This window comes from Tenrec ecaudatus, chromosome 4 (assembly GCF_050624435.1).
Source record: "Tenrec ecaudatus isolate mTenEca1 chromosome 4, mTenEca1.hap1, whole genome shotgun sequence".
NCBI classification, from domain to species: domain Eukaryota; kingdom Metazoa; phylum Chordata; class Mammalia; order Afrosoricida; family Tenrecidae; genus Tenrec; species Tenrec ecaudatus.
The window spans coordinates 23,789,823-23,813,771 of NC_134533.1; the positions used below are offsets into that span (position 1 = coordinate 23,789,823).

Below are 23,949 nucleotides of genomic sequence, written 5' to 3' on the forward strand. Positions count from 1 at the left end.
TGTCTCAGTCCCTTCACCCTTCCCATTTTCTCTTCAATCCAGGAAATCTGGCATCCTGCCACACTACTTCACTGAAAGGTCTCATCTAATGCCATTAACAGCCTCCTTTTCAGTCCTTATCTTATTTGCCTTCACTGAGGCATCTGATATCACTGAACACTCCCTCCATCTTGAAACTCTCCTCCCTTGGTTTCTGGGGTACCGCCTTTTCCTTGTTCCCACCCTACATCTCTTACCATGCTAGGGAGATAAATATCTTATTCTAAACTGGCTCACTAGAGACAAGATTAAGATTCCAATGACAGGTATCTACCTCCCAATTTTAAAAAAATCTCTTTAAATTATTTGGCAAGAAAGACTTAACCCCAAGCGTCCAGCACTCAACAATGATCAAGAACCAAGCCTGCTAACATTACAGGTGTTCACAGACCCCATTGCGTCTCACTAAAATGGTTTTTTCCCCAAAAGGCTATTCTGATTCATTAAAAATGTTACAAAAGAAAAAAAAGAGAAAAGAAAATATTACAAAAGGGCAGAGATGTGACATAAGAGAAATGGCAGGCGTTGCCTTCCACACTCTGAACATAGATAGCTAAGTAGGAAAGAAATAAAATTCTCTCTTGTGAGCCTTAGAGCTGGGGAGTTAGGGATGCTCAGAAAGGGGGGGGGTGTCAGCTTTCATTCTAACACTCAGAAAGGAACAAAACCACATGATATGTGTAAAGAACAGCAGCAGACCCCCAACAGCTTATTGATCTGCTGGACTTATTAGTCTGGACAGAGAAGAATTGTGAATGTGGGGAGAAGTTCTTATCATAAATTAATAGATTCGCCAACAAAATCTAACCAACACTGATTGATTGGCACTATTTCTTTCTTTTTATTTTTAATCATTTTATTGGGAGGTCATACAATTCTTATCACTATCAATACATACATCCATTGTGTCAAGCGCATATGTACATTTGTTGCCATCATTATTCTCCAAACATTTGCCTTCTACTTGAGCCCTTAATATCGACTGCTCATTTTCCCCCTCCCTCCCATCTCCCCCCATCTCATGAATCCATCATTCATAAATTATTATTATTTTGTCATATGTTACACTGTCCGACGTCTCCCCCCCCCCTCCCGCCCTCTTCTCTGCTGGCCATCCCCCAGGGAGGAGGCTATACGTAGATTCTTGTAATCAATTCCACCTTTCTACCCCACATTCCCTCTACCCTCCAGGCATCGCCACTCTCACCGCTGGTTCTGAAGGAGTCATCTGTCCTGGATTCCCTGTGTTTCCAGTTGCTATCTGTACCAATGTACATCCTCTGGTCTAGCCGGATTTGTAAGGTAGAATTGGGATCATGATAGTGGGGGGGAGGAAGCATTTAAGAACTAGAGGAGGGTGAACAAGTAAATGTGGTGAAGAAAGCTGATGGTGCCCGGCTATCAAAAGAGATAGTGACTGGGGTCTTAAAGGCTTGAAGATAAACAAGCGGCCATCTAGCTCAGAAGCAACAAAGTCCACATGGAAGAACACACCAGCCTGTGTGATCGAGTGGTCCCAAAGGGATCAGTTACCAGGCATCAAAGAACAAAAAATCATATCATAGACTACACACCTCCATGATAGGATCGCTGAAGACAAATGGGTGCACAAGCAAATGTGGTGAAGAAAGCTGATGGTGCCCGGCTATCAAAAGAGATAGTGTCTGGGGTCTTAAAGGCTTGAAGGTGAACAAGCGGCCATCTCGCTCAGAAACAAATAAGCCCACATGGAAGAAGCACACCGGCCAGTGCGATCACGAGGTGCCCAAGGGACCAGATATAAGGCATCATGCAAAAAAAAAAAAAAAAGATATAAGTGTGTGTATGTATGTGTATATATGTGTATATGTATATATGTATGTGTATATATATATTATATTAAATGAAGGGGGAAGTGCAGAGTGGAGACCCAAGGCCCAAGTGTCGGCCAATGGAGATCCCCTCATAGAGGGGCTTAGGAGAGGAGATGGGTTAACTAGGGTGTGAGGTAGTATCGATGAAGAACACAGCTTTCCCCCAGATCCTGGATGCTTCCTCCCCCCAACTACCATGATCCGAATTCTACCTTGCAGGGCTGGATAGGACAGAGGCTGTACACTGGTACATATGAGGGTTGGAGGTACAGGGAATCCAGGGTGGATGATACCTTCAGGACCAAGGGCGTGAGGGACGATGCTGGGAGAGTGGAGGGTGAGTGGGTTGGAAAGGGGGAACTGATTACAAGGAGCCACATGTGACCTCTTCCCTGGGAGAGGGACAGCAGAGAAGGGGGGAAGGGAGACCCCGAATAGGGCAAGATATGACAAAATAACGAGGTATAAATTACCAAGGGCATATGAGGGAGGGGGGAAAGGGGAGGGAGGGGGGGGGGAAAGAGGACCTGATCCAAGGGGCTTAAGTGGAGAGCAAATGCCTTGAGAATGATTGGGGCAGGGAATGTATGGATGTGCTTTATACAATTGATGTATGTATATGTATGGATTGTGGTAAGAGTTGTTGGAGTCCCTAATAAAATGTAAAAGAAGAAAAGAGAAAAAAAATGATTAGGGCAAAGACTGTACAGATGTGCTTTATACAATTGATGTATGTATATGTATGAACTGTGAAAAGAATTGTATCAGCCCCAATAAATTGTTAAAAAAAAAAAAAAGAACTAGAGGAAAGTTGTATGTTTCATCATTGCTACCCTCCACCCTGACTAGCTCATCTCCTCCTCACAACCCTTCATTAAGGGGGTGTCCGGTTGGCTACCGATGGACTTTGAGTCTCCACTCTGCACTCACCCACATTTACAATGTTATGATTTTTTGTTCCTTGATGCTTCATACCTGATCCCTTCAAAAGCTCGTGGTCACACAGGTTGGTGCGTTTCTTCCATGTGGGCTTTGTTGCTTCTGAACTAGATGGCCACTTGTTTACTTCGAGCCTCCACGACCCCAGACGCTATATCTTTTGATAGCCGGGCACCATCAGCTTTCTTCACCACATTTGCTTATGCACACGTTAGTCTTCAGTGATTGTATCAGGAAGGTGGGCACCCACTGATATGATTTTTAGTTCTTTGATGTCTGACTGGCTCTATTTAGACCACTCTACTTAAAAGCAGAAGAACTGAAGCCAACTCAGCTTCATCTACTGCTATTGACATAGTAAGGGAAAGGTGACTGAAGGCTTTCTTAGCCTCCATTGTTTCTTCCAATGCATAATAAAGATAACGTGCACCCTCAGGGACAAATGATATATCACGTTTCCAACACAACAAAACTGCAAGGTCTAGAATGAGGATATCACTTCATCAAGAACATGCTAATTTAAGTTACATTTCATCAAGAACATGCTAATTTAAGTTACATTGTAGGAAAGAATCCAAGGAATCTATCGGATGTTCTTCAAAAATTTCAGTTTTAAGTACCTGGCATTTGAATTCGTATGTGACTGAATAGGAAATAACGTCCTTAGAAATAGCAGGACTTTTCAGAGCTTATTGGAAGAAAGCAAAGTGGCTAACAACACCAGCTTTAGAGTCTAAGAAACTACATCCAAGCTTCAGTTCCATACTTAGAACCCAGTGACATGGGTAGTTTATGTCACCCAAATATTCAGGGCAAAGTGGAGACTACTTTTTTCTAAACTTTTCTAAAATTATCAACTAGGCAAAGATTTACAGAGCGGATAATAGTTTTACATTCAATAACTCATACACATGTTGATTCAACTCACCCATCGCAATCCCCTCAGTGTGTCATTAGGTGTCGTACTTCTTCCCTGTGTGGACTCTGTTTCCAGTTCTCGTTCCGCCTTGTTTCCTAACCCTCTGAACTTCGTCCTTGGGTAAAGGCTACCCTTTTCACTTTAAGTGGCTGATTAGTCTAAAAGCAGGTGAGTTCAGATCCAGACTGAAGGATAAGGGCCACAGTCTTGGGGTCCACCAGTCTCTTACCAGGCCAGTAAGTCTGGGCTCATAATTTTGAGTTCTGTTTTTTCCCCACTCTATACAGAACCTTCTACCGTGATCCTTTTCAGATCACAGTTGGTAGTGGCATGGAAGCACTTTTGGAATGAGACTGTTGCCTCCCTCTAGTCCTCCTGGATGTGGAAACATTCCTAGCTGACACATCGAGAACATCTACTTGAAACTATTTTCCATTTAAGACAGTATTTGGAGGGATCTACTACTTAGAAGTTAGAATATAACTGTATTTTTAAAATCATTTTATTGGGGGCTAGTACAATTCTTATCACAATCCATCCATCCATCCATTGTGTCAAGCACATATGTACATGTGTTGCCATCATCATTCTCAAAACATTTGCCTTCTACTTGAGCCCTTAATATCTGCTGCTCATTTTCCCCCACCCTCTCCACTCCCCCCTACCTCATGAACCCTTCATTATTCATAAATTATTATTAGTCATATGTTACACTGTCCGACGTCTCCCCCCGTGTATTTCTTTTTCAGTAACAAATATTTGACAGTGTTTAAAATTTAAGTGAAATAGCTTTTTCTCCTTTTTGCATCATCTAATAGAAAATAAAATCTAGAAAATGAAGTTATTTAAATAATTGGAGATGGAAGAAAGATGCAAAATTTATACTATTTCCTGAAGGTCTTCAGAGGTTTTGCCGTGTAAGATCTCATGAACCATGAAAGAATGGAGGCCAGTGGTCATGTTTAAGTGCTCATTAGAAATATAAATCGCTTTCTGACAATCCTTCACTGCAAAAAATAACCACCACAGAGGTGTTTATTACTGGGGTGAACTAGGGATTTTCCAGTAAGAGAGCCTGATGGCAGGACCTTTGATGGCTATTTTCTCTAGGAAAGATGGTAAGAAAAAGTTCAGAATGTGAGACAAATCAACCACTTCCTTTTTTGTATGCTTCTCCTTTAGAAATATGAGATTAAAAAGAACTATTTACTGAAGAGCAAAGGTTAAACATAGTCCCTGCGTTCAGACATGGCAACAAAGATTAGCAAGACTCCAAAGACTATTTGTTGACATAACCTTGAAGAGAAAAAAGGCAAGGCCATTTTTCCCCCTGCAGACCTAGCCTATTTTATTCTTCGTATATATTCACCATTCTCTACATGCCCAAACTGAAAGATAAGGCAGCAGATTGCATGTGTGAGACATTATAAGGTAACCACATGGCTAAACCTTGAGTTTGGTGGTTTACAGACTACCAAAAAGAGCTGATTTTAGGTCTCATTAAACAGTTTGTTTTTCCAATACTTGACATATATTAATTCAGCCTCTTAACCCCCTGTGAGGTAGCTTTTATCAACTCCATTTGTTGGGGAAATTTGATCAAGGAAAAGAATAAGAGCATTTTCTATTTACAAAACAACTTCTTTTTCAAGACCTCCACGTTTATCTTCTCGATCTGCTAACACTGCTGGGAGGTCTATGGCAATATTCCCCATGCCATCTTTGCAGGTGAAGTGCTGGGGCATACGGACCATAATGACTGGCTTATGTGGCCGGCCAGGGTTTAGCCACCAACTAGAATAGACTGTCCGGGATTAACACAAGACCTCAGACTCCAGCCTGCACTGCACATAACTCGTGAGTGAGTGCCGAGAATCTAGTCTGCTATACAGACATCTCTCAGCACGTCACATTGCAAAAAGGATTGGGGGGGAGGTGGGGGGTCACGCTTGTTCAAGCTCATGTGCTCACTGTTTATAAAGCTTTTATTGTTATCATTTCTCCAAATTAGACTAGTTAAATTTTATCTAGATACCCAAAAGCTAAATTATTTTTTGTTTACTCTCTGTGCACTAGCATTGTAAATGATGTCATCAAAAATATACAAAATTCTTAGACAAAGCTGTAGAGCCAATAAAAGCAAGCCTCTTGGAGAAGAGTGCAAATCTCCTCCCCATCCACCCCCAACCCCCACTTTTTTTTTTAAGTAGGCATCACACAAAAAGATGACTCATTAAACGCAAAGGAGTTGGCTATGCCGAATAAGGGCTCTTAGGCAGCCCTCCACAAAGAGTCCTGAGTGGCAGCATAAGGCCTCCTCTTCTGTGCATTTTCCTGCAGGCAGAATGTGCATTTGTGTGGCTACACACACAAGTATAATCTGCCCTGAAAGGCAGTTCCTTCCCTATGACAGGCCCAACAGTGGCCTGAGTGCTAGCTAGCCTCACGTCGCTCGTGCAGTTAACATGCTGAAATACTAGACACACTTAATCTTTCCTTTCTGTAAAACTCAGATGGCCTAGAAGAGGCGAATCTGGGAAGGGCTGTGCCCAGAGAGAAAAGAGGCCAGCCCGAGGGCTCAAACTCACTTTCTCATGGGCTGGGCTGCTTTGTGTGTTGCCTACAAACGTGTCAATTTACAGGACTCCAGGGCCTGAGAACCCTGGAGCCCAGTGGTTCTGGCAACCTCTCCACTTGACAAGCAGAGCCAAAGACATGTGGCCTTTTGGTACATTTCGTATTCCAAAGTGTTATTGTTTCAAACATGCCTATTTTAAAATATGTCATTTTCCCATTTAGGGCACGTTGTACGTTCGTTGGCCACGGGAAGAGTTCTGCCACATGAATTTAAAAAAAGAAAAAAGAAAGAAAGAAAAGCAAGCCCATTGGCTCATGTCATGCTCTCCCTGCCAGATTCTGTTTGCTGGGGGCCAGGAGTACTGTCCCAGGTGAGAGAAGTCTGAAGTTAACCAACACCTGATATGAAGGCCTGGGGCAGGAGCAGATTTCTGTCTGAAATTAAAGAAACTGAAGCTTGGGCTTTATCACAATTACCTATAATCTCAGGGGTCAGATAATAGTATTAACATGACCTTAAACTACACAATAGGACAGCTGGGGAGAAAAAAAGCTTACTCCTGGTAAAGAATAGTGCTTTTTTAAACAGCCAATTCAATGAAGGAAAGGAGCTCACAATTTGCCTTCTCAAACAATATTTACTTTTACTGGGTTCCTGTTAATCAAATAAAAGTTAGGCAAAAGCTTTTATGAAAAATACATTTGATGATTTCAGCAGTAATTGCTTTGTTTAAAGAAAGGTGCATAAGAGAAAGGGGAAGAAAACATAGCTAATGGGATCAGTAATTTGGTAAGTTCAGATGTGTTTGGGAAAATCCCTCCTCTCTTTGATACATCATTGAAATTCAGCTCAGATAAAATGTGTTTTGACTTGAAATTCCAATCATAGAATGAGCTATTTCTTAGGCCCTGAGGGGAGCAGTGCAAGGGTGATCTCAATAGTGACAAGCAGGACCCAGGGACTCGCTTGCGAGTGTAATTCCATTCTTAATCAAAGCATATCCCACTGGCCAGCTAACGGACAGGGTCTAATGGAGAGGTCCCCCAAAATGCATGACACTTTCTTCCTTCTTATAATTCAGGTTTTTAAAAACAGATTAATTCCTATAGAGCCTAGACCCAGAAACTACGACAGCAACCCTAACCTTTGGTATAATCAAGAGTGTGAAGCCAAAAGGACCCAGGGCCGATTTTAATCAGCCAACCTTTTCTTCAGCACAGTGTCTTTCACCTGACAGGAATTAAATAACTGCTTGCTGACTGACCGGACTGCATTTCTCCCACTTATTTTATTGTCAAACTTATTCTGCTTTTTCAACAACTGAGGACTTGTCTTGGACCAGGCACTGTGCTAGATTTTGCAGATATTGTTGTTGTTAGCTGCTGTCTAGTTGGCTGAGTTGACACCTGGTCAGCCCAGGCACAATGGAATGAGATACTGCCTGATCCTGTGCTATTCGCACTATGGGTTACAGATTAAACCATTGTGATGCTTGGAGGAAGCAAATCACCCGACGGTTCTTCCTAGTCTGTCTTAGTCGGAAAGCTCTGCTGAAACCTGTTCAGCATCAGAGCGACAAGCAAGCCCCACTGACAGAGGGGTGGCGGCTAAGCATCAGGTGCATGGGCCAGGGAGCAAACTTAGGTCTTCTGTATGAAAGGCAAGAATTCTACCACTGGACCACCAAGGCCTCCTAGATTTCAGAACTGCTGAGAATATAAGGAAGGTGAAAACCTTGCCTTAAAGATTACATAAATAAGAAACACCCAAGTCTACAAAGAGGTACACACATGTGAATGCTGCACAATGAATAAGGTCAGAAAAGAATTAATGCACTCTAACTATGGTATTGTGAAGAAGGTTGAATAGCTGATGCACTGCCAGAACAACGAACACATTTGTCTTTGAAGAAGTACAGCAGGATGCTCCTTAGAAGGGTGGTCAGACTTCATCTCGCACATAGTGGACGTGTAACCATGAAGAGTCCAGCCAGGGAGAAAGGCAACCTGCTGAGTAGGGAGTCAGCAAAAATGAAGCCCCTCAATGTGACTGATTGACACGGTGGCTGCAGCAATGGGCATAACACATTGTGCTGTGGCCAGGGTTTGATGTACACAAGTCAGAACTGACTGGACAGGACCTAACAACAACACAAGTGTTACCCACAAAAGGATAGACACAGAGTGATGAACTAGATATAGGCTAATGGGTTGTCCTTTTTGATTTACTATTATTTTGAAATACTTCTATTACCTCCTCTGACTCCAGAATTACTCCTTCAGCAAATATTGTACTTGTACAAATAAAAGTGATCCCCAACTTTTGGACAGTGTTTGGGAGGAAAGTTTTAACATTATTGAATATATAAATGGCAAAGAAAGTCTAGGTTTTTCAGAGCTAGTATAACACTAAAATTCTAGACTAGCATTGAAATCACATGCAATTTTAGCCACCGTGGTGAAACCGTGGGTAAGGCTAAGGAACTACATCTCTTACAAAGAAACGTGCTCTGTTTTTCCCCTGTCAAAAGGTTAGAACATTTATTAAACAGCTTACAGACCCCTTGGAAAGGCTGAAGAAATATTCTAAGCTGAACTTCTGGAACCATCTCTCAGGAGCACATCCCAGAACTGCTTGTCCCTGCCTACCATGCCTGCGAAGCTGAGGACCTCACTGGGAACGCATAATGATCGTTGCTGCTCGATAGGGCTCGTATTTCATTGTCGCTTTACGTTATGGTCATTTACAAATATGTCACATCTCTCATCTATGCCATGATTTTCCTGTGGGAAGGATATTTTATATTCATGCCTTGCTTTTACATAGAGAGGGTATTCAGGAACAAAAGAAGAAACAATTAGGGGGGGAAAGGGAAGGGAGGGGGAGGGGGAAAGAAGAATGGAAAGATTTTATTAAAAACGTTCACAATTGTTTTAAGGCAACATCAGTTTTCTATGGTACCAACTTATTTCTATAGCTTGAGGAAGTCAGTCTATCATCTCTAACTTGTTTCTCTCATTTCCTTTATCCAACAAACACTTTAAGGTCCTAAGAGTCCTTCTGCTAACGTTGCAGTTATGAGAGGGGCTTCAGGCAGGCTGTGGGGGAAATCCCATTATCTTTAATTGCACGTTTCCCACAGACTTTGGCAGACCTCTCACAGCTACGCTCCCGAACATTTGCTTGGTTTGAAAGGTTCACTAGTCATAGTCAAACAAAAATAAGTTTTCCTATCAGGATTTATCCAGAAGCAAAAGGAAAGCCAAACATCTAATATTTGACATTTGAATAGAAATGAAGAGGGAGGGCCCTTAATCATATTGTTAACCAACAGAGATCAACCACAATTAAAATGTACTGCTATGTGATTTTCAGCACAAAATTTGGAAGGAGTCTAATAATTTTGTTTTTAGCTTTTTGTTGTGAATTGGGTGTGGTTTACAGGAAGGATCTTCAGCTGTACATTCAACAATTCACACACCTTTTGTTTGGATGGCTGCACTCCGCGCACCTACCCCATGTTCCTCCTGTGTCTCCAGTGCCCACTGCTCCTCCTCTCCTAACCCTCTAAACGCTGCCTGGTGTAAATGCTGCCCTTCTGAAGGTTGCTTATTCTCACTCAGGGAGGCGTTCAGTCTCAGTCTTGAAGGGCAACGAAAGGCGACAGCTTAGGGAGTTCTTCCAGCTTGTCTCCAGCCCGGAAGCTGGTCTCTTTTTATAATTTTGGATTGTGTTCCACATTTTTTGCCCACTTTATCCACGACTTTCCAGTGTGAACCCTTTCAAAGCAGTCTGTAGTGGTAGCAGGGCACCATCTAGTTATTCTGATCTCTGAGCTGTGGAGGATGATATTTGTATGGTCCATTACCCCCACTGGACTAATGGTTGGCAGATGACTTTCCATTTTTGCCACTCTTCTGTGCTCTGGACAGGGAGAAACCAATAGTTGTGGCCACTCACAAGCTTTTCAGATCCCAGTTGCTAATCACAAAGTAGAAAGTAGAAACATTGTCTTTGTGAATTATGTGATGCCAATCAGCCCAGACCTATGCTCCTTAGCCCCCAGGCCTAGTGAATAGTTCAGAGAATTTAGTGACACAACTACAGCACTCCTTCCATTCTAAGTACTTATTTACGAGAACAAGCTTCTCAGTACTTCAAGCCATAAAAACAAAACTTGAACTGATGCTAAGCACTCTCATTGTAGCAATCAGTGATAATGGCACTGAGTACATGAACTAACTTTTAAAAGCCCTATTTTTTCACTAATAAAATGTTCCTTTGCTTAATAATTATTATGAAACTTTATATGGCTTCAAAAAGAATGAAAAACAAGCAAACGACAACAACAAAAACTGGCTGGCTGGCAGTCAGACAAGTACATCATGTGCTATGATATTGGCAATTTTTTAAAAAACATTTTAAGAGACTTCTATATAGCGAAAGTCCTAGGTCCAAACCTTTGCCAAGGCTTGAAAAAAATGTCAAACTTCAAGGCTGCCATGGACTCTCTCAATAATTATTGGAGGTTATCCTGGCCTAAGGACTCTCAGAAGCAGACAGCAAGAGCGGATCGGCCATATGCAGTAAGTACTGGGAGGAATGCCCAGGAGGGAAAATTGGGGAAGGAGTCTAAGGAACCTGGGAAGAGCCCCAGACAAAGCAAGTCAGGGCCCTTAGAAAGGAACCGAGAAAGAGCGGGAGGGAGGTACGGCTTCCAGGAGTCCTAAAGACAAATGAGTCTGTCTCTCATAGAAGTGGACCTGCCCCCCAGACATCCATGCCTGACCTCTGCGTAAATTCAGAAGATGGGTGATTCAGAGGTGGAGATGCTAAGTCCATTGTACTCCTTTCAGGGGGAAATCTGAGAGACACTTGCATGGTTTTTATAAGGGAGCGTCCAAAAATTCATGGGAAAAAACGGAATGAAAGACAATGGTGGGGGGAATGGAATTTTCCATGAACTTTTTAAAGTCCGCTTGTATATACGTTATAATGATACTGGCAGTGCATATTTATTGGACAGATACCTAGAAACTCTCAACAGGACTTATATCTTCCTCATCTTCATATGCCATCCTTTTATAAAGCAGACACATGTAACAGCCAGGCACAGCTCTACACGCTTACATGTATAAACACTAGTGTACATATTTTGCAGCAGAAGAAACTATGGCACAGAGAGGTTAAGTAACTAACTCACCATCACACCGCTCATCAACCTACTTAAGTTCATGTTAACAAAACTCTCCCCACAGGACTTACTTTTAGACATGATCGTCTTCATTGCCTACTTCTGAAAGATGTGTCCAGTGGCAAGAGGGAAGTGGGATTTTGCCATATCCCCATCCTTACTGATTCCCAGGAAATGCCCCCTCTTGGCAGAAATGTTCCATGAAGTCTTGGAGTCACCCGAACTTATTTCAGGGCCCACACATAACTCACTCACTGCCACTGAGCTGAATCAGACTCTGAGTGACCTTTAGGGCAGGGTAGAACTGCCTTGTGGGTTTGTGAGACTATAACGCTTCATGGGAATAGAAATCCTTATCTTTCATCTGAGGTAGAGGGTTGTTGTGAACTGCTGACCTTGTGGTTAGCAGCCCAATGTGTAACCCACTACGCACTGGGGCTCCTAGACCCATGCCATAGGTCTGTCTATTCTATGAATGAAGTGTCCTGTTTTGGCTTGTTCAAGGTATTTAACGTATAAAGTTTCATCATGGGGATACTGGAGCTAGGTTGCTAGATTAGAACCATGACTCCATCACTCACCAAATACGTAATACCTTTGTATTGCAGGTTCTTCATGTGAAACAGAACTAAAACTACCTTCATATGCGTCCGTATTTGCAATGTAACGGTGTCACATATATAACAAACGTTTTAAGACCTCTTAGTTGTTCATACTTGAAGTACCCTAAAGTTGCATTGATTTTAGAGCTGCATTCTGATTCAATTTCACCTAGTCATGGAATGAACTGTGCCCTCCCCAACTCCAGCCCTCATATTCTCAGTGGCTTGGCAGTTGTGCAATGATGTAATCATCCACCACTATACGATCCACTACTATGAAATAGGAACGCAATGCCCTGACTGGAGGCACACCTCCGACTTCATGTAAGGGGAGTTCCCCTGGGGTGACCGATATTCTCTTTTAATTTAGGAGGAAATAAAAGGAAAGAAAAGCAAGCACAGAGAAGGAGGGGCCAAATATCACTAAGAATGAAGAGCTGGGAGTGTGTCCGTAGGACACAGGGTCGCTGCACTGAGCATCTCACTCATCACTCACTCGCTGCCACCGAGTCAGTACTGCCTCACAGCAAGCCTATAGGACAGGGTTTACTGCCCATATGAGTTTCTGAGTCTGAAACTCTTTAGGGCAGTAGTTCTCAACCTTCCTAATGCCGAGACCCTTTAATACAGTTCCTCATGTTGTGGTGACCTCTAGCCATAAAATTATTTTCATTGCTCTTTCATAACTGTAATTTTGCTACTATTATGAATTGTCATGTAAATATCTGATAGGGAGGATGTATTTTCATTGTTACAAATGGAACATCATTGAAGCATAGTGATTAATCACAAGAATGATATGTAATTATATATTGTGAAATATTTAGTGATTAATCACAAGAACGATATGTAACTATACATTGTGAAGTATTTCTAATGACAAATAAATGAAATTTTGTCTTGAAGCACAGTGTAGCACGGGTACTCGTATGTGGGCGTATCTGCATGTGGACGGACACGCCTAGAGGATAGAGGAGCCGTGTCTAGGTTCCTAAGACCATCAGAAATATGTGTTTTTCTGATGGTCTTAGGCGACACTGTGCAAGGGTCATTTGACCCCCAAACGTTTGACCCCCAAAGGGGTCGCGACCCACAGGTTGAGAACTGCTGCTTTAGGGGCATAGAAGCCCCACCTTTCTCCTGAGGAGTGGCTACTATGCCACAGGGCTCTAAGGACATCCTAGCCCCAGGGAAAATGAGATATCAAGCTACACATAGGCAGCCCAGGAGCAGAAGCTAAAAGAAACAGACCTTCTTTCAGAGGCAACAGGGGGAAAAAGCCTTACTTTAAATCCAAACCAAAAAACAAACTCCTGCCCTTGAGTCAATGCCGACTCATAGTGACCCTATAGGACAGGGTAGAACTGCCTTTGTGAGTTTCTGAAGCCATAACTCCTTATAGAGTAGAAGGCCACACCTTTCTCCTATGGAGAAGCTGGTGGTTTTGAACTGGTGACCTTACCACCAGGCCACCAGGGCTCCTACCACAGATCCAGAGCCCTGAATTTGAACGTCTAGCTTTCCTATGCTGTGAAGAAGTAAATTTCCATGTTAAAGCCATCCACTTGTGTTTGTTATAGCCACGCTGTACAACTAGGCCTTTATATATGTATATACACATATGCACCGCACATCTACATTGTAAAGAGGCTACACAAGATGAGTAAGATACAATTCTTGTTCTCAGAAACTTATTTGCAATTAACTGACCATTTAAGAGCCCAATCCTTCACCCAGTAAAAGGATAGGAGGCTACACAAAAGTTAATAAGATAGTTTACCCAGAAGCTAGAAAGAAGGGCACGGACTTCAATTTTGCGATTGTTTTTACAGATCTGAAAAGACCTGGCTATTGAGTCAAGGAAATTGGCAGCACCATGCCGGGCAGGAAGGGAACCGACGATCCCATGACCCTTCAATCACAAAAGTTCCAAATAGGGGATTATCCGGACATAGCAGTCCCCCCCTCCCAAGCGGGCGCCCCTCCCTCTGGGCGCATGAGGCCGTATTAAAGTCTCTCTGCTGTGTTTTGAATGTATTTTCCAGTCAGTTATGTAAAAGTAAACCTAACTCTCTGCCTCCTTTGATTATTGCCATTAAACCTCTACACTTTGAACAACTTGTCATGCTTCTATTTAGGTTAGATTTGGCTATGTTCTGGGATGACTATTGATTCAAAGTCATATTGTTTCAAGCTCTCCTGTAAAATATGAAGAAACGTGCTCTTAGCATTGTGTAAAACTCCACTGTGAAATAAATGTGTGCAATAAAAAAAAGTGATTAAGATATAATCCTATTCCCAGGAGACTTGTTTGCAATGAATGGTCTAGTTGGGAGCTCCAGCCTTAATGGGGAACTCTTGCTCTCTGTAGCAAGAGCTGTTTCTGTTTGGGCAGAGAAGACGCTACACAGGGTACGGAATCAGACAGACCTGGGTTTGAATCCTATGCTGCTATCAGTTGTCACATGTGCGGTCTTGCACAAATCAACTGGCTGCTGTCAGCCTCGGTCACCCTCATTTGTAAAAAAGGAGGGTATGATAGTAATAACTACTGAATGAAACTGGGGCTGCTGACTGCCAAGGACAGCAGCTTAAAACAACCAGCTGCTCCTTGGGGAAAAGACAGGCTTTCTATTCCATATAGAGTTATAGGGGTAACTCTACCCCGTCCCATGGGGTTGCCACAAGTCACCAGGGACTCAATGGCAGTAAGTTTGGTGTTTTGTTTTTAATTGGGGGGGGGTGTTAAATAAACTTAATCATAGTAGCTACTAACTTCATAAGGTGGGTTTGAAGATGAAATAAGATCAGCATATAAAGTGCTTAGTACTAAATGTGCTTGGCACAATGGACAGATGGATAGACTGTGATAAGCTGTATGAGTCCCCAGTAAAATGATTTTTTAAGTGCTTTAAAACTACAACCTCTTAAATAAATAAAAAAAAGAAGAAAAAGCAGTAGCTAATTTATTGAAGATTCCTCCAAAAACATATCCCCAAAAGGAAAAGGATCACTATCTCGGATTTCCTAGAGTTATCGATGATCACAACCCACTACCAACCTTGGTGCACATTAGCAAATGGCATGGTCAGAGCCTGGGTGAAAAGCCTGCACTTCACCAAATTAGGTAGGGTAGAAAACTAACCTCACGCCCTCATGCTCAGATTCAGGTCAGCACGTAGGCGGTGTTTTGCAAACCTAAGAGCAGCACAGACTGCCCCTTGGGCTCGAGAAAGCTCTCCACACCCAGCTGCTTACACAGACACACCTCAGCTGCTGGCACAAGCTGCCAATAAGCAGCTTTCATAAGGCAGGAAATCTTTCATGGGTCTTATGCAAAGGGTTTGATACTTATTTCATCTTCTTACCAGATGCTCCTTTCTCCTGGGGCCTGGGCATTTTTAGCACATGTTGAGTGCAGGCACGAACATCATTGCGTTGGTTCTTTAATGATGCTCTTAAATTGCTAAGTCATTCTAGGTCATGATTACAGCTTCCTAATGCCCCAAAGCCACAGCATCGCCCGTCAGTCTGTCCTACTATGGTGGTTTTTGAGTTGCTGTGATGCTGAAAGTATGCCACTGACATTTCAAATACTACTAGGGGGGCCACCAATCAATGGCCATGGACACAGCAGTCAAGAGAGTAAATGACATCCTGCACTGGGAAAATCTGCTGCAAAAGACCTCTTTCAAGTCATAAAAAGCAACGGCATCACTTTGAGGGCTAAAGGCATGCCTGACTCAAGCCGTGCTCTTTTCCATTGCCCTCGCGTGCATTTGGGAGCTGAACAACGGAAGATCAAAGGAGAATGGATGCCTTTGAATTATGGAGTTAGGCACAGACATTAAATATACCATTGGCTGCCAGAAGAACGAACAAATCCATCTTGGAAGACCAACAGAACGTGCCTTAGATACCAGGATGGTGACCTTGTTTCCCATACTTTGGACATGCTATCATGAGGGACCAGTGCCTGGACAAGACAGTTATTTTTGGTAGCGGGTCAGTGGCTAGAAGACCCTCCCTGAGATGCGCTGACACAGTGGCTGCAACAATGGACTTAAGCATGGCAATGGTTGTGAGGATGAAACAGTCAGAAGTGCTGAGGGGGAATCTAACAACAATTCATAAAGCCAATGAAGGAAGGATCCATCTTGCTCAACATGGGGAGAGCGTGTTTTCTTCACTGATCGCCAGAAAGGCAAACACATTTCCTGGCTCCCAAACCAGCCCATTGCCTTCAAGTTGAGTCTGCCTCCTGGGGATCCAATAGCACAGAAGGGAACCACCCACAGGGTTTTCAAGGCTGTGTGAGTCTTTACAGAAACAGAGCGGTTGCATCTCTCTCCCATAGAGCAGCTGGGGGGTTCACACTGCCAGCATGTCAGTTAACCAACCAGCACTTAACCACTGTGTCACCTCAACCAAAAACACCAAACCCGTTGTTGGCAAGTCAATTCTGACTCACAGGTGCCACCAGGGATCCTTAATTCCTAGCTAGCAAGTAGAAAGGGATATTTGCAGTTAGTTAAGGAAGAGGAATCTCGGTAATTTAAATACTAAAAAAAGTTTCTGGCCACCTTACTGAGAGGTACTCCATTGTGGCCTTTCTGTTTCACTGAATCCCTAGGGTTTTCCTGTCCCCTGTAATTCTTTTTTTTCCCCCTCCATATGTATTCGCTTCTCCAGGCCTATGCAAGTAAGCAATTTTATAATTTAACAATATATAAAAGAATGAAACCATAGGTGTTTAAATCAGAAAATGTTTTATTGAATCCGTCTACACGGAGTGGTTTTAAATGGTGAAGGGAGCGCTTCAAAACAGCATGTCTCTGAGGGAGAGCAAATTAGAATGGGCAGGAGCTATTCTCAATCCAAGACAAAGGCAATTTAGTAGAACTGATGAAGCAGGTAGGTACTATGCACCTATGACGGCAGCACAAAGATCTAAAGTGACTAGGATAGAGTTCAGACACTTCCGTATCAACAGCTCCTTCAGGGGCACTTGTCAGAGGCTTGAGGCTGGATGCTATGAACACTGGAGCCTTTTCAACCTTTGATCCTGATTGCACATTTATCACCATCGCCACTCATTCTGTCTTCTTGAAGAAGCTATCTTCTTCAAGTAGGAGACACAAACGACTATTCACCAAAAGCACCAGTCTAGCAAATACATCAAACCTTTGAGTCTTATCCAATCAACAAATGCCCAAAGAATTGAACAATAAACCCAGCTGTCCAGACACTTCATCGATTTAGTGAGTACTGAATCACTGAGACAAAATACATAAAATGCTCAGCACAAGTGTAGACATTGCTAAACACTGACATTGTTAGTCTATGACACAAAATTATCTGCGATACCATGATCCCCCTTTGCCTAATTAATGGATGTAGTTACTTTCCTAAACTATCTCTATGTCCTTCTCAAAAAAAAAACAGTCTTTAAAGTTGCTCAACTTCACTCATAAAAGAAATGCATACTAACTCTTCTCTGAGATACTATTTCCACTTTACCAGTTTAAAATATACAGAAGTTTGGTAGATTTCATTAGCAAGTTATGGGGAAACGCATCATCTTACATTGGTGAGGCCAATGTAAAATGGTATAACCCCTACGGGAGATAATTTGATGATATATCAATATTGCAAATGCATATATTCCCTTTGACCTATGACTTCCACTTGGTACAATTTGTTTTCGCAACAGAACAAAACCACAGGCTGGTAACTGCAGCAGTTTTAGCAACAGCAAAAAAAGAAAGGTCAAAACCAACTCACTGTTTATCAGTAGAGGATCAGTTAAATAACTAGCAAAGGAATTAGGAGACACTTCAGAAGCTATTTTCTGACATAATGTACTCTGAGACACTTTCAGTGATAAAGTGTGCATTGCATGCTCCCTGTGTGTATAAATGAATAAACTCTAAAAGGAAACTAGTGACAGTGGTTCCATGCATGGGGAAAGGGATGGGACGTGGGTAATTTAGGGAATGGGTGTGAAGAGCCTTTTCATTGTAAACCTGTTTATAGTAACATGTTTGGAGTCAAGTTTCCACCTTACTAGTTCAAAATTTTAAAACAGAATTTCCTTTTTACATTTTCATTTTGTGTGTTCGCGCAATCGATGGTGTTACACGCTGGAGGCGTTAACAATATGCTACCGCTGGTCAGCGGCTCAAGTTCTAGAGCAGGCCAACCCCGATACTGGTGCTAGCTCGATTTTTAGTTTGCAGCCTTATTATGTATACTAACGGCCTCTTCCGTCTCAGTTTCTCCATCTGCAAAATGGAAGCAAAGGTAATAATTTCTCCCTAGGGCTGTTAAGGAGATACAAATCGGAACGTAAATAGGCCGCTATGACCGACAAGTATATTAATAATAATTCATGAAATGGCTGATGTAGCAGTACTGATTCCAAGGTTACTCCACTCGCCACATCTCAAGAACACCTCCCAGGACCCCAAACCCCGGCTTCAACCTGCCCCCTTCGAACACCAGACGCACTGCCCAGGCTCCGGAGGATACACGCCAGACGTTATTCCCCAGGTGCGTTTTCAGGGCCTCAGGCCCTGGACACCCCCATCCTCCCGCTTCCCCATCCCATCCCATCCCGTCCCACCAGGTCCCACTCAGACTCCGCCCCCTGGCCCTTCCCTAGAGCCTGGCTTAGAGCTGCACTTCTTTCCTTCCCCGAAGAGGACGACGGAAGCGCCTACCCAAATATTCGTAGTCCGGTAGGGCTAGGCGCTCGGGACTCAGCATCTTTGGGCCAGAGGAGCCGCACAGCCGCCGCGGCCGGCTTCCGGAACCCAGGTGGCGCTCTCCCGGTTGCCATGGCACCGACGGCGGGCGGGTGGGGGGCGGGGCGTGACGGCGAACAGCGTCCGGGCGGCTCGCCGAGCCCGGCAGGAACGTTCCGGGCGCAGGCGCTGTGCGCGTCGCGGAGGGTTCTCGGCCGCCCCGCTTTCGGGGACTTGGTTCCAGGAGGATCCGTCGTGGGGACGGGACTCCTTTAAAATTCGTTACAGGACTCGATGCCGAGGCATTCCTGCCACGTCTCCATATCCGCAGTGTCAGCGTCTCGGATCGATTCCTTTTTCCCGCGGTGACACTGATTCACCACCATAACCTCCAGCCCTGAACTCCCATTGGCCTTAGCTACGTTTAGTACTCGTTTCCCTGGTGGCGCGGCGGTGAAAGCGCTTGAGGGCCGGACCCGGGAGACTGCTACCTGGGAGGGAGAAGAGGCTGCAGGATGGACAGTCAGGAGAACCTCTGGGGCATCCCCTGACCTACAGGGTCACCGGGAACTGATGGCAGCAGGTTTGGCGTGGGCATGACTTAGGATCTCCAGTTGTCACCACGTGCTTTCACATGTGCGCATGCTGGCTGCTCCTTGAGGTCAGGGTCAATAGGAGTCTCTTCTGTCTGCCGCAGGACCGGACACCAACGAGGGGGTTTCGCGAAATCCTGGGAAGGTTCACGTAGGACACTTCCTCTGAATACCTGGTTACCTTTAGGTTCCCCCCCTACGCCCCCCGCTGTCGGATACCTTCCCGGGATAGTTGTTTTCTTACCTAGACACTTCACGTCCTCGGGGGCGGAGCGCCCAGACAGGGCGTCGGCAGGACGCCCACTCGCTCTCTTTCTTCTCTAAGAGGCGAAAGTAATCCTTATTTTCAGATTCCCAGGCATTTCTTGGGGGGCCCCTGGCGGCTCCTCGCCCTGATGGCTCATCGGAAGGCCAGCGACTTGAAACCAACACACAGCCGTTCCACGGGAGAAAGAGGCGGCTTTCTGCTCCCGTCAGGTTTTGGTTTGGGCTGGCCTCTAGCTTGCTGAGAGTCTGAATCGGCTCGAAGGCAGCCAGTTGGTTTGGAGGACTCCTTGCCACAAGCCCGAGTTCAAACCCCGTCGAAAAAAAGCCCACTCCGTTCTCATTTTGATAGCTCAATGCGAGGTCGGATGACCTCGCCCCCCTTGAAACTAGACCAGGTTTTGTGAAGAAAAATAACAGTCAAAACATGTCATCAAAGGAATTCCTGGTAAACCAGAGGACCACCTACACTGGGAGGAAAGGGAAAGAGGAGGTTCTCTTCTCTGTGTTTTGAGTGGTCTATTCTTAGCCTCCCCCAGCAGGGAGCCTCAGACCTCTTAATTCTCCCTTTCCCTTAAAATTGTATATCTGTCTCATTTCTAGGCTCCTCTGAGTCACTCTGAGTTTGGATGTGGTAAGGATAAAGGGACAGCCAAACTAGGAGCAGTATTTCGTGTCCTGAGGTAATGAATTCACTAATTTGATATTTGATGTGAAGTCCTGCAGATTTTATTTAAAAACAGTCTTCCTTCCCCCTCCCAAGAGCCGCTGTTTCTTGAGGAAATGGAAGTTTCACGCCTGTTGCTTATTCCCACATTATTAAGTAAAATAATAAGATACCAAAAATCATTGTCATTGATTTGATTCTGACTCACAGAGACCCTATCGGACAGAATAGAGCTGTACCCGTGGGCTTCTGAGACGTAACTTTCTTAGGGAGTAGAAAGCCTCATCCTGAAATACTAAGGCAGGAATTATTATTACTAAGGATCATTTTATTTCCCCCACACCTAAAATTGTTTGCAATTTCATTTATCTAAGGGGAGAAATTGAGGTGCAAATCAGGAAAGTGACTTATCTAGCCAATCAGTAGGAGAGCTGGGACCAGCTACCCCAACATCCAGGCTCCTGGTGTGACCACTAAACCACATAGCCTCTTTTTTCAGAGTTTGTTGGCTGGGCTTTTATTTATCTCTTTTCAACCCTTTTTGCTTCGCCCTGCCAGAAATTGGAAGTTCCCAGCAATAGGATACTAAAGCAATAGAATATAAGTGATTAGCCTTCAATCTGAAAGAAGAGAATTTAGAGTCAGGAGTGAACATTTGACATCTCTTTATTTGTGGATCATTATCCTGGGAGTTGGAGGGTGCTGCTGCTGGGGTCTGTGCGGTGGAGCTGGGAGCCAGCCCCAAGAATATAGCTTACTTGGGCATTAACCCATTTGCGGTTGTAATAATGATAAGTTTCGGCACCAGTGGCGCCTGACTGTTAATGACTCAAAGAAAGCTAAATAAGAACAAGATGTCATCTCTGGAGCAATTTGTAGGTTTTTCCTACAACTCCATCCCTTCCATTTAAAAAATGTTTTAAAGATCCTTGTGTTTAAAGGCAGTTTTCTGCCCTGAATGTCTTGGCCCATCTCAGACAGAGAAGGAGTCAGAAAAGGGTAGGAGGTTGTTAGACTGAGGCAGGCCTCAAGAAACTTGGGGACTGCACGAAAATCACAGGTGACCTTAATGGCTGTTGGTGGGATTACGGGCTATTTGCGTTTTTCTTCTTTTTTTTTTTTTTTTCGTGTCAGATAGGTAATGTGCCCACGTCGTAACAAGTATTATGGGAGGCACATGTCACACAGACGCGTGAGGACCCGATCATCATGTTTATGAACCGGAAAAGGATCGCGTTTTTCTTCTTGATACTGTGTTTATTCTCCAAGTTTTCCATAATGGCATGCGTTGCGTTTATAAGTTGGAGAAACAAACAATAAGTTAATGACCTGACAAACTTTAAAGTACTTTCTAAGTGAGTGATGACCTTCTAGATAGTGTTTGTTTCCCAAGATGAAGCCACTACTTTTAGCTGTCTCTTCTGTCATAGATTACATGATAACAGATTTTGGCAAGGCCCCAGAGGTGGAGGAAATTGTCAGTGAAGTACATGCAATCCAAGTCCTTTAAGAAGAGTGGAAATATACAGAGTTGTTAGTTAAAAGACCAGTGTATTTTTATAACCTTGTTGAGTGTTAAGGAAAGGGGGGAAAAAAGTTGACCTTGAACTTAGATGAGTTTTTCAGGTTCTAAAATGAGCCTAACATGATTCTGAAATACTAACCCAAACAACAAAAAATCCTAAGACAAACCTCACAATCCTGGAAATTTTCAAGGGATGCGAAGTTGCTCAAAAATCAGAAATGGTATCAAATGTCAGAGGCAGTCAGTCCGTGCTACCACATACAGAATGGAAGCGCCAAGCTCTGAATAGTGGGGTAAACATCCACAACAGGGAGGAGGGCTTGAGAGATCAATTAATTGATTTATAATTCCTGGTTATAAAAAGAAAATAAATGGATATCTCTGGCTCTGAGAAGGACCTATTAAGATACAGATTGTAAAGAAAATCCTCCCTGGATTTGAAGATTGTATAAAAGCAAACATAAATGTCCCAAATAATTTAAAACCCCAAGGCAAGGATGAGGAAAAAGAAAAGGCAGGCTGAATTATTGCTACAAAACAGGTTCAAGAAACTAGGACACGCTTTTATCAACTCATCAAGCAGAAGAGATGCTAAAGGCAAAGTAGCTGCTAAGAAATGCAGGTCATGAAATTCATGCGAAACTCCTAGGCTCATCTTAAAAGACAGATCTTCCATGGAAGCAAACCAGAAACAAAGTGTGATGCCGCTGTATGAGATTAACATGTCTAAATTAAAAATGCTATTTAGAGAAGAGTTGTTGAACTGGTACATGTCAAGGGACCTGAGTGTTGGGGGGCTTTGTGAAGAAAAAGAAGATATTCCCAAACTCTCTCAGTTAAGAACAGCTAATGAATAACAAGAATGGTGTCAAGAGGATATGGTTTAAATTGAATGAGAACTCCAAGGCAATTACAGACCTGATTCTTGGTCACTTACAATGGTGAAATGCTTTGTGGCTGTATTTTCTTTCAACTTAAGATTTGTTTATTCTTCTGGTCAAACTCAACTCAGACTCACTGTCATGGAGTTAATTGGACAGGACAGAGTCGACTGCCCTGTGGGTTTCTGAGACTGTAGCTGTGGTAGTTATATAATTTCATGTCAACTTGAAGATATAAAAGTGTAGGCGTAGAGTCTAGCCTGTCAGTCAGGTCACAACCTGACAGTGCTTCTTTGTGGGCATGACCTCATTAAGAGGGTCCTGGGAACCCACGCCCCCTCTGGTTGAAGAGCCACACTGAGACCTGCGGAGAGCCCTGTGATGCTTCTACCACCATTGGATCCACAAGACTTGTCACCCACCGGCCGTCAATCTTCCTGCATTCTGCATCACTGCATGTGGCTGAGTGAGTCTGAAGAGGGATTTGTATGGACTATAGTATTGGACTTATGGACTTGAGTTGGACTGGGCTGGAATGTTTTCTCGATAGACAATTACTCCTTGATAATAAAGCTCTTTCTTACAAATATATGAGTGTCACTAAACTTATTTCTGTAGTCAACCTGATCTAACACATTATGGTACCTTGGGAGTGGGGTACTAGAGAAACAAATCAGGGTGATAGACAGTGGAGGCTTGTCTGACTTCTGCTTATCACAGTTTTTCTTCTTTGGCTAGCCAGAGGTCAGATATAGCCATGGAGTTTACTGGGTTGTTTTTTGGAAAGAACATGGGAAATTAAAGTTTTGATTCTTGTCTTTGGTTGTTATCTTTGGTTATTCTTGTTTGAAATGGTGAAAATGAATGTGATAAATGTAAATTTTGAGCTCAGGGGGGAAAATTGCCCCTTGAACTTTTCTGAGACCACGCGGCTTAGTCCAAATGGCTGCCAGAAGGCCTAGCCCTGGTTTGCTGCAACCAGAGGACTAAGGCTATATAGCATGTAAATGGGGTAGTTTAGACAAAATTGAATTTCACTGGGGAGGCTAAGTGAGGCAGCCCACACTGAGCTGACTAGAACCCTACCAGATGAAGAGCAGATTTTTGAGCCTGTGAACTGGTGCATATTGCTGCTGACTGTATGGACTG

General features: G+C 43.5%; 1 protein-coding gene and 1 non-coding gene across 3 annotated transcripts in view; both read right to left on the reverse strand.

Annotated features, from left to right (window-relative positions):
* Window positions 1-19,240, reverse strand: part of CSTPP1 (centriolar satellite-associated tubulin polyglutamylase complex regulator 1) — a 205,836-nt gene extending 186,596 nt beyond the window's left edge. Inside the window, exon 1 of one of the 2 annotated variants that reach the window (XM_075545770.1) lies at window positions 18,847-18,997. In XM_075545770.1, the coding sequence (XP_075401885.1) occupies window positions 18,847-18,892 (46 nt within the window). In that variant the 5' untranslated portion in view covers window positions 18,893-18,997. Of the gene's footprint in view, window positions 1-18,846 lie in introns of both variants that reach the window. The other variant, XM_075545771.1, reaches the window with a different exon arrangement.
* A 2,282-nt stretch (window positions 19,241-21,522) lies between these two features.
* LOC142447777 (small nucleolar RNA U13) lies at window positions 21,523-21,626 on the reverse strand. Its single transcript, XR_012784429.1, has one exon. It is a non-coding gene; the product is annotated as a small nucleolar RNA U13 (small nucleolar RNA).
* Between the last annotated feature and the right edge of the window lie 2,323 nt (window positions 21,627-23,949).